The sequence below is a fragment of the Temnothorax nylanderi genome, unplaced genomic scaffold, assembly GCF_030848795.1.
Source record: "Temnothorax nylanderi isolate EJ_2023f unplaced genomic scaffold, tnyl_v1.0 TNYL_tig0005_pilon, whole genome shotgun sequence".
Lineage (NCBI taxonomy): Eukaryota > Metazoa > Arthropoda > Insecta > Hymenoptera > Formicidae > Temnothorax > Temnothorax nylanderi.
In genome coordinates, this window is record NW_027249067.1 from 1,187,239 (window position 1) to 1,196,047 (window position 8,809).

General features: G+C 37.2%; 2 protein-coding genes across 2 annotated transcripts; both read right to left on the reverse strand.

The window, feature by feature from the left end:
• Positions 1 to 3,936: 3,936 nt before the first annotated feature.
• LOC139776040 (pancreatic lipase-related protein 2-like) lies at positions 3,937 to 5,904 on the reverse strand. The gene is made up of 4 exons (XM_071712464.1): positions 5,729 to 5,904; positions 5,185 to 5,615; positions 4,454 to 4,805; positions 3,937 to 4,385 (listed from the first exon to the last, which is right to left on the reverse strand). Exons 1-4 carry the CDS (start codon positions 5,766 to 5,768, stop codon positions 4,156 to 4,158), a joined length of 1,053 nt encoding a protein of 350 aa, XP_071568565.1. The 5' UTR covers positions 5,769 to 5,904; the 3' UTR covers positions 3,937 to 4,155.
• Positions 5,905 to 6,038: 134 nt separating this feature from the next.
• On the reverse strand, positions 6,039 to 8,539 carry Shu (inactive peptidyl-prolyl cis-trans isomerase FKBP6). The gene is made up of 6 exons (XM_071712451.1): positions 8,116 to 8,539; positions 7,798 to 8,035; positions 7,099 to 7,559; positions 6,843 to 7,031; positions 6,644 to 6,755; positions 6,039 to 6,581 (listed from the first exon to the last, which is right to left on the reverse strand). The coding sequence occupies exons 1-6, from the start codon at positions 8,157 to 8,159 to the stop codon at positions 6,294 to 6,296; spliced, it is 1,332 nt and encodes a 443-aa protein (XP_071568552.1). The 5' UTR covers positions 8,160 to 8,539; the 3' UTR covers positions 6,039 to 6,293.
• Positions 8,540 to 8,809: the final 270 nt, after the last annotated feature.

An 8,809-nucleotide genomic window follows, 5' to 3' on the forward strand; every position in this document is an offset into this window, starting at 1 on the left:
CATCTTCGGTCAGACGACACACGAACAGTTCAAGGTAGAAACGATGCAGCCCAAATGGACGACCGTCCTCTTCAAGCTCACCTTCGGCATTTACATGTTGGTGTCGGTGGTCGTGCTTATTAATCTCCTCATCGCCATGATGAGCGATACCTATCAGCGAATACAGGCGCAGTCGGACATCGAGTGGAAATACGGACTGAGCAAGCTCATTCGAAATATGCACAGGTAATAAGACGTACTGAAGAAAAAAAAAAGAGAAGAAAGAACGGTAGGTTGTTGCACGTTGCATGAAAGCACCATTGATCGTCGCACTAATTAATCTAATTTTTCAATACGCGACAGGACCACCACGGCACCATCTCCGCTGAATCTCCTGACCACGTGGATCACGTATTTCGTCAAGCTTTGCAAGAAACGCATGACCAAAAAGACACGGCCCTCTCTGATGCACCTGATGGGCGGCTCTCGCATGTCCCCTCGCAGCAGGATGGGAGCCAAATGGCTGTCCAAGATAAAGAAGACGCCACAGGTTGGGCACAAGGATAGTTTCAACTTATCAGTGGCCCATCTGAGTCCTCTCGGGAGCCAACTGTCCTTCAGCCACACTGTCAAGATCGACAACGTTGTCGACTGGGAGGTCGTCAGGCGCAAGTACAGAGATCTTTACGGCGAGAAGATCGAAGAAAAGCCAGTGGAGGAGAACAAGGAGTCGACCGAGAATCCGTTGGCAGTTTTGGAAGGCTCGTCGAGTGCAGCCGATAAATCGGGGCTTGGACTTGGAGCTTGAACGAGGAGAAAAGATACCTGCCGACAATATATGTTATATATAACTCTCACGAAAGAGAGTGAGAAAAAAAAGAGAGATCAAAGCTCTTCCTATTTTCGCAGATTCGCCGCACTAACTGCGTTTATTTGTACATATATCGCCGTGGGGCGTATATACGGAGGACCTTGTCAGTATTTTCGAAATAAACGTCTAAGCTCAACTTTGCGTCGCCTGTACAGTTATTGTTAGCTAGCGAACCTGTGCTCCTTGTGATCCATAGTCTAATCGATTACCTATAACACGTTTTAGAGGCTACCATGGGGAATCCCCGTGTGCATAGGGATCGTTCCACGTTACATTTGACGGTTAGTCATCAACATTATTTAATTATAAAATTCTCTTCCCACCTGGAATGTTTTATTGATCATATATGTACGACATATCTATATATATATGTATATATATAAATATTTATAGAGCGCAATTGCGTAACGGCTCAGTTGCAACGATGCACGCACCGATCATTATGCCTGCATCATGTTGCTCACGATATTTTCGTGTAACATATCGGCGCGCTCGATACACATATTTGTATATAGGATGTGTATCTGTGTAGGGACATAATATTAGAATTGCCTTCGAAACTCACATTATTATATATACACACATAAACTTGACGTGTAGCATGTATATTATTTGTTGAAATGTTAATCGGAGTTAAACTCGTCTACAGGATTCACCTCTCGATCATTCGCACGTTGTAAATTCGGCTGGCATGCATCATAAATGTACACCCTGTAAAAAGAAATAGTTAAATTAAAGCGAATTCAACATGAGAGATTTTTGTCTATGTGATGAACGCTTAATCTTTAAAATCGGGATTTGATTTAGAAATTTTGAATCCACTTCTATTTCTTTCTATTCGCAACGTATAAGTATCGCATAGACAATTTTTTAAATTGAATGTGAAATTAAATTAAATGTGTAATTAAAAAATAGTCTTATATTATACACGGAATTAATATCTTTTTAATTTCCGATTGTTTTACCAGAAAAATAAAATGCGTAGATAGAAGATAGAAATTCAATAATTCTAAAATTCACTCCCGATTTCGTAGATTAAGAATTCATAATTTTACAAAGAGTAAATTTCCATCGATTCCTTTTAAATTTCTCTATTTTTTACAGGGTGCATAAAGCGAAAATCAAAATGCAAAGTTCTCACGTTGCAAGCCGCATTCATCGCATCCATCCTGCATTTGTGAATGCGTTTTAGAAAACTTCTCACCGACATGTCGAATGTGGACATCTCTTTGCAGTTTATTACTCATTGTCAAGTGTTCGCTCATCGAAATCTCTCGATGCTCATCTCATCGCATGTTTTAGGTTTTACAAAGCTCGCTGACTTTTCTTCTGATTGATCGCCAATTTTTACTGAACGAAGATTATTATAGGATAGTTGACTATCGTTAGCATGAATATATTCTACGATTTAATAGTCCAAGAACTGTAAATATCATATGATTTTTTCTGCTTGTTATCAAAATGACAATGAATAGAATAGCGTTAACACCAATCCATTATGTATTAGCAGTGGTCCGAAATTTGCAATTATAACTGGAATGTCTAAAACAATGATTATACTAGTTACGAACACCCTGCCTCAGTTGTATTATACCGCTGTATTAGCGTAGGAATAAAACTAATTCCAACGCTATAATTTTTAATAAAATATAAATAGGTGCGACAAGATAAGACTAACATATCAGTAAGATTCTTTTGACTCACCGTTCTTTTTCTCTGTTTGCACAGTGAAAGTTAGTGTGATCGATATCACGGAGAATCTTTTCTTCGCCATTTTCGGCCAAAAAGAGACCCACGCCTTTACGGTTTCATTAAGCAACAAGCAGCAGCCGTGGTGGACGGTTAACTTTTTCAAGGTAATTTTTCCAGGAAATAATATAACTAGTTATATGTATAATCACCTCCGTTTAAGAATTTAAGAAATAAGTACTTTCCGTTTCAATAGGTGTCATATTCATTATACATGCTCGTCAGTGTCATAGTGTTGATTAATCTATTAATTGCTATGATGAGCGACACATATCACAACATTCAATCACAGAGTGACATCGAGTGGAAATACGGTCTCAGCAAATTGGTTCGCAAGATGCAAAAGTAAGTAAACACAATTGTAACGAAGGATATTTCGCGAACACAAATGTATTTAAATCCTTGATTTTTAAGCCTTCAACACAGATGGGTCTTGCAACTGCGTTTTCGTTAAATTACCTTAAATTAAGTGAAAATTTAAGACTTTTATATATTGATTAGAATGGTTAGTGATATATCGACAGTTAAATACCCAAAAAGTTTTTAAACGCCATGTAATTCTTTCATTAGACTTTCAATGAAACTTAAAGTGCAATTTTTTATGCATTATCCTTTAAATTTGCAAATCTTTACTGTAATTTTATTCTGACCCTTATTTTTAAAAGAACAAAAACAGCTCCAGCGCCATTAAACCTCGTTACCACATGGGCAGAATATCTTAAGAACGCTTGTATGAAGGAACGAATTGCAAGGCAGAAGATCGGCAGATCGCGTGGATACATGGAACCCGATATGCATCCAAGCGTTTTACCAAAATATTCTACCGTACGTAGATATTATTATGTTTATTATTCCTACTATTATTTTCAAGAATTTTTAAATGTTTTTAAATAAAATTAAAGTTGATTTAAAGAGACACATTCAACTGTGTACCAATAATGTTATTTTCTAAAAATATTTTGGCAAAATAAAGCCATTTAAATGAGCCAAATTAAGAAGGAAGGTCCGAATTGTTTTATTAAGATTTCAGATGACTTTTCTTTTTCTTTTTATTAAATAAATGTTACATGACCTCTTCCTATTTTGTTTTAGAATACTAGAATGCTTCCACTACCGCGAGCAGCGAAGGAACGAATTAACTTCTCGTTACTTCAACCAAGTCCGACCATCAGTCAAGCTTCTTTAAATAATATTCCGAAGATACAAAACGTTATCGATTGGGATATAGTCCGAAGAAAGTATCGTATGCGATTTGGAGACGAAATCGAGAAACCGTCCAGTGGAGAGGCGACGCTTGCTGAAATGGCTTGAATCGCTTGAATAATAAAACCGATGAGTGCAGTATACTCCATTATTACACGCAAATTTCCATACGCGTAATTTTTTTATTATTTTATATCGGTCTATTTTATATCGTAATGTGCGATAGAGATATCATATAAAGTAAAGTACTTTCTACGTTTATATGTTTTCTTGCGATATCGCTAATTGTAATGAAATACATATATACGTGTTATAAGTGTAGATATCGAAGTTATATCTATTTCCATCATTGTTTATTTCATCTTGCCCTTTCCAAACGGTGGCTGTGCATTGGTTAGTAGATAAAAAATACCTTGAGTATCAGGGCTGATAAATTCGCCCATGACGGCGGTGCTAGAATTATTATTGTCGCATTTACCAAGCTGGAAATCCATCCAGTTGGAGCATTGCACGGCAACAAACCCATCAGGATGCACGATGGACTCGGCAAAAAACTGGTGTGACCTACCGTGGCTGCAGGCTTCTAAAAATACAAGCTAGATCAATATCCACTTATACATAATATTGTAAAATTCAATACTGGCATCGTACGGGATGAAAATACGGGGCATCCGGGTTGCCTAAACGTTCCGCCGTTCGGGTAAAAATCCGCGTGGCCGATGGGTCTGAGGAAGCCTAAACTGCCGGCACAAGTGTGAATAATATCCACAAAATTGGCGTCCGCGGCATCCAGTCGCTCCTCTGTATCTTTAAGATACGGCATCTCAAATGCCGGCCCAGCCGGATCGAGTCCGGTGATTCGACCGAGTTTCTTCGGCATATAATTACCGACGTATCCGGCCACATGAGCACCCAAGCTATGACCCAAAATGTGAACGTTATCATAATCAACTTGAGTCTCCGATCCGAGAAATTCGATAAACGCAGCCACGTATTCTCCCACCTGCAAAACACGAATCAATTGATTTCGCATCACGTTCTTGCAAAAGAATAAAAGATAAACGCACATGAAGGCTAATCGAATCAGGAATTCTCGTAACTTCGCGAAATCAATTTCATTCTCATCTTTCATTGTGATTTGCATACAATTTGTATATTGTGTAACGAAAAAATCTTTTCTATTGTAGCGTGATTTGCATTATTCTAAGACAAGCCTTTTTTATTATATTTTGTATTAATATAAATTTTGCGAGCAACGTTTTTTTTTCAGAAAAATCAGAATTAAGTCTCTGTACTTTAATTAATTCTTTAATTATTTCTATAATACTTTTATATTGATTCAACCATCTTTCGTAGAATATGTGAATTGTTTCATGGCTCACCTGATGAATAAGTTTGACAGACGTTAGATATTCTTTAGTCGAACCAGCGAACCAATCTATGCAAATTACATTATAATCCCCAACGCTAAGATAATTTCGCCGAATATCGTGTACCCAAAACGCATTTCCGTTTTCTGTCCATCCATGAATAATAATCTTGGTTGGCCATGCAGGATTAAATGGTGAATCCTTCAGTAGAGCAGCATCACCCACTCGTAGAGATACAGATTGCTCTTTATTGTCCTTCGTATAAAGCTCATAATTTACATCCTCCGCTTTAAACTCCAAATCGAGCACATTGTCAACGATCGTCGTCGGATTCAAAAGAATCTCCAGGAAACTTTCTTCGGGATGGTGGTCTTGAAAATTTTGAATCGATGGCCGATTACCCAGCTGTAAGCCTGATAACTCAGCTGTATTAAAAGGTATATCTAAAAAAAGAAAACAATAAAAATCAACGGTACATTTACCTCTACTTGTATAACTGGATTATTGTAGTTTTATGGGAAAATTAAAATCATTTATAGAAGAGGAACCACATTACATAGAAACAGAGAGACGAAGAACGTTGTAATCAGTGACATTGTGATATCTTTCGACGTTTTTGTTGGACAGCTTCTTATATACCTTTATATGTTACATAAACAGAAATATTCTTAGATCACTCAATCCATTAGATCTCATTACTAACGTCGAACAAGAAAATGCGTAACAAGAGTCGCTCCACGAACTTCCGGTATTTTATTCCAAATATATCTAAACGAGAGTATTATGCATTATACAGATTGATTTAGTGTACATGGAAAAGTTCCATGTACTATGTGTTCAGGATTGGTCAGATATAAACAACAGGATTTTTGTAAACTTATTTATTATAACTTTCATTTATTTAAAAAAAAAAAATGCAAAAAGTACAAAATCATCATTATATAAGACTTCAATATACTATTTTAATCCCGAGTATAATTCTCTTTGGTCGCATTATAATATATAGGAACGTCTTCAACTTAAATCGAAGTAATTACGTTGGTAAATGTGATTGCAACACCAGGTTTGTATATTAATTAGTCCTTGATATTGCAATTTTAAATAATAAAAATGTAACCACTTTATGATTTGCTCTTCTGGAGGTATACAGTCTCCTTGCCATTTCTGGTAGATGTAACAACATCTAGTCCTAATTTAGCAGCTTCTTCACGTAGAATTTCATGCTCTTCTTTTGTGAAGCCTTCTGACACAGATTGTCTCAATACGTCATTACCATGGATAAGGTTTTCACACAAATCGCGCGCGGCTTTTCGAAATTCGTTAATTTTCGTTCGTCCTTCCTTGGATCGAAAGCAATTTTCGCACAAGCGCTTCTCTATTTTACGATACTCACGCTGTTTCGTGTTTGTCTATAAAATACATATATATATATTATTATAAAGAAACTATTTTTGAAAAATCTTCAACTTACTATTTGAATTGCTTTTTTAATGGCTTCATCTTGCGGCTCTAACACACGAGCTTTCTGTAACTCCTTCATTGCATCATCGTATTCTCCAATATTCAGCAAAGCTTTTCCAAAACTGGAATGCAAGAAAAAAATGTTTTATAATACTAATTTAATACGTTTATACATATAAATAGTTGAATCAGCTAACGACAGTACATACTGATAATGGCTTTTAGCTGTTGGTACTGGCACTCGCTGTAAAGCTGTGCAAGCTTTAAGAGGCATGTTTTCCTTATTGTAACAAAGTCCAAGATTAGTATAGGCTCGTGAGAGAATCTCATTCATTTTATCTTCTTCTGAACTATCTTCCAATTGGACTGTCTCCAGACAATTAATAATTTTGTTGTATCTGCAAAGAAATATATTTAACAGATGTGATCTCATGTGTTTGCAGAAATTACACGTCAGTTACTTACTCTCGTATTGCCCACTTGAAGTTAAATTTTGTAAAATGATCTTTAGCAGTCACAAGCATATGCTTCACAGGCTCTACCACATGACTAAACGATCGTCTCTCCTCTGCGCTGAGATCTTGATACGTAAGTGCACAGCCATCGTCAACATAATCAATTAAGTGAACGACAAATACCACTTCTTCGTTAGGTGGGATACGTGGTGGACAACCGATGGCCTTGTAAGCCAAATCAGGGTGTATCAGAAACACTGCTATTTCGTGTTTCTTCATGGAACATATTCCAAATTCTAAACCAGGTATAATATAACCCTGGCCTAAACGCATCGATCTTGGTCTCCCTAAAGAGTAAGTAGAATCAAAAGGCTCATCTCTGTACTCGAAATATCCAATATAATTGACAGTGACTTGAGCATTTTGCGGTACAACCTCTCCAACACCTTTCTGCTTAACGAACTTCATGACCTAATGACATAATTTCATTAAGCCTGTTAAAATTACACTTGTGATCTTATTTGATTGCATTGACATATTTATTGATAAAATTAAAGATAATGGCTGCGTTCCAATATTTACTGTGTTAATTAAAAATGTATAGTGTATATGACGTAAACTTACCGAGAGTGAATATTGAAACGCAGCCAATGTCATCTCTGCAAGAAAACAAAATGATACTGAAAAAATAATATAAAACTTGACTAACTTTTTTATCTGGGATCAAGGGTGTCATCTTCGCTTTCAGTTTTGAGAAGCTCATGCCACAAAGAGATACAGTTCCTTCATTATCCTCATCCTCATCTTCGAAATCGTTCATGTTCAACATATTCAGCATCTCCTCATTGCTGAACTGTACGTGTGGCGAATACCCGAATTCCTCGTCGTCTTCATTATCAAACTGTTCTCCAATCTCGAACGTAATTCCATCTTCGTTTACCAAGTCGCTGAAACGATACGATTGTGAGACGTAATAACGGATGAACGGACTCGAACATGCGAGTTCACTATCGTAATTCTTACGTACCTGATCTTTAGACCGTTCATCAAGGAGTCTATATGTTTCGCCATTTTCAAGTAGATGAACGAATTCCGTCAAAATTCTTTCTTATATCAATCAATTCGCCTTTGTCTTCCTAGCTTCCACGTGCTCTCAATCCTCCCTTTTTGAAGCACGAACAATACAGACCAAGGTTGTAGTCCACTTGGCGCCTCAAAGCGTAGATTTCTTTATCCTAATTGGTCAGTTGAACGCTTCAGAGCATTTGTAGCAAGTGATTCGCAGCCTCTAGAATCTTTACAGTTATTCCATTTATTTCTTCAAGGACACAGTACGTTTCTTCCTCTTACTATTCTACTAGATATCCGTCTTTTAGGATATCACGATTGAGGATACTGGAGTGTGCACTACCATGCCGGCCGGAAAATCATCTAAAGGTAGATAAATGTTTGGAAACTCTGTTTATCTATTCAACTCTATCGTACAAGACGCATGCGCGTATCCCGTAGTTATCTTTGTCATACAAGTTGTATTTATCTCTAGCTCTGACATTTATCTCTTTCTCGGCTAAAGCCCCTTGCACAATAGGCGATAGCGATAGCGATAGCGACAGCGACAAAGTTGCCGACAAAGGTATAGCTTTGTCGGCAACCTTGTCGCTGTCGCTGTCGCTGTCGCTATCGCTATATTCGCTATCGCTATCGCCTATTGTGCAAGGGGC

What these genes read in the sequence shown, in the direction of transcription:
- LOC139776040 (XM_071712464.1), bottom strand. Translation starts at nt 5,768, where the DNA reads ATGTCACTGATTACAACGTTCTTCGTCTCTCTGTTTCTAT. An exon ending in CTTCGTCTCTCTGTTTCTAT is followed by an intron (nt 5,616 to 5,728) that starts GTAATGTGGTTC and finishes TTCTTTTTTTAG; the next exon opens with ATATACCTTTTAATACAGCT. An exon ending in CTGTCAAACTTATTCATCAG is followed by an intron (nt 4,806 to 5,184) that starts GTGAGCCATGAA and finishes CGTGTTTTGCAG; the next exon opens with GTGGGAGAATACGTGGCTGC.
- Shu (XM_071712451.1), bottom strand. Translation starts at nt 8,159, where the DNA reads ATGGCGAAACATATAGACTCCTTGATGAACGGTCTAAAGATCAG. An exon ending in ATGAACGGTCTAAAGATCAG is followed by an intron (nt 8,036 to 8,115) that starts GTACGTAAGAAT and finishes GTATCGTTTCAG; the next exon opens with CGACTTGGTAAACGAAGATG. An exon ending in TTAAAAAAGCAATTCAAATA is followed by an intron (nt 6,582 to 6,643) that starts GTAAGTTGAAGA and finishes TGTATTTTATAG; the next exon opens with ACAAACACGAAACAGCGTGA.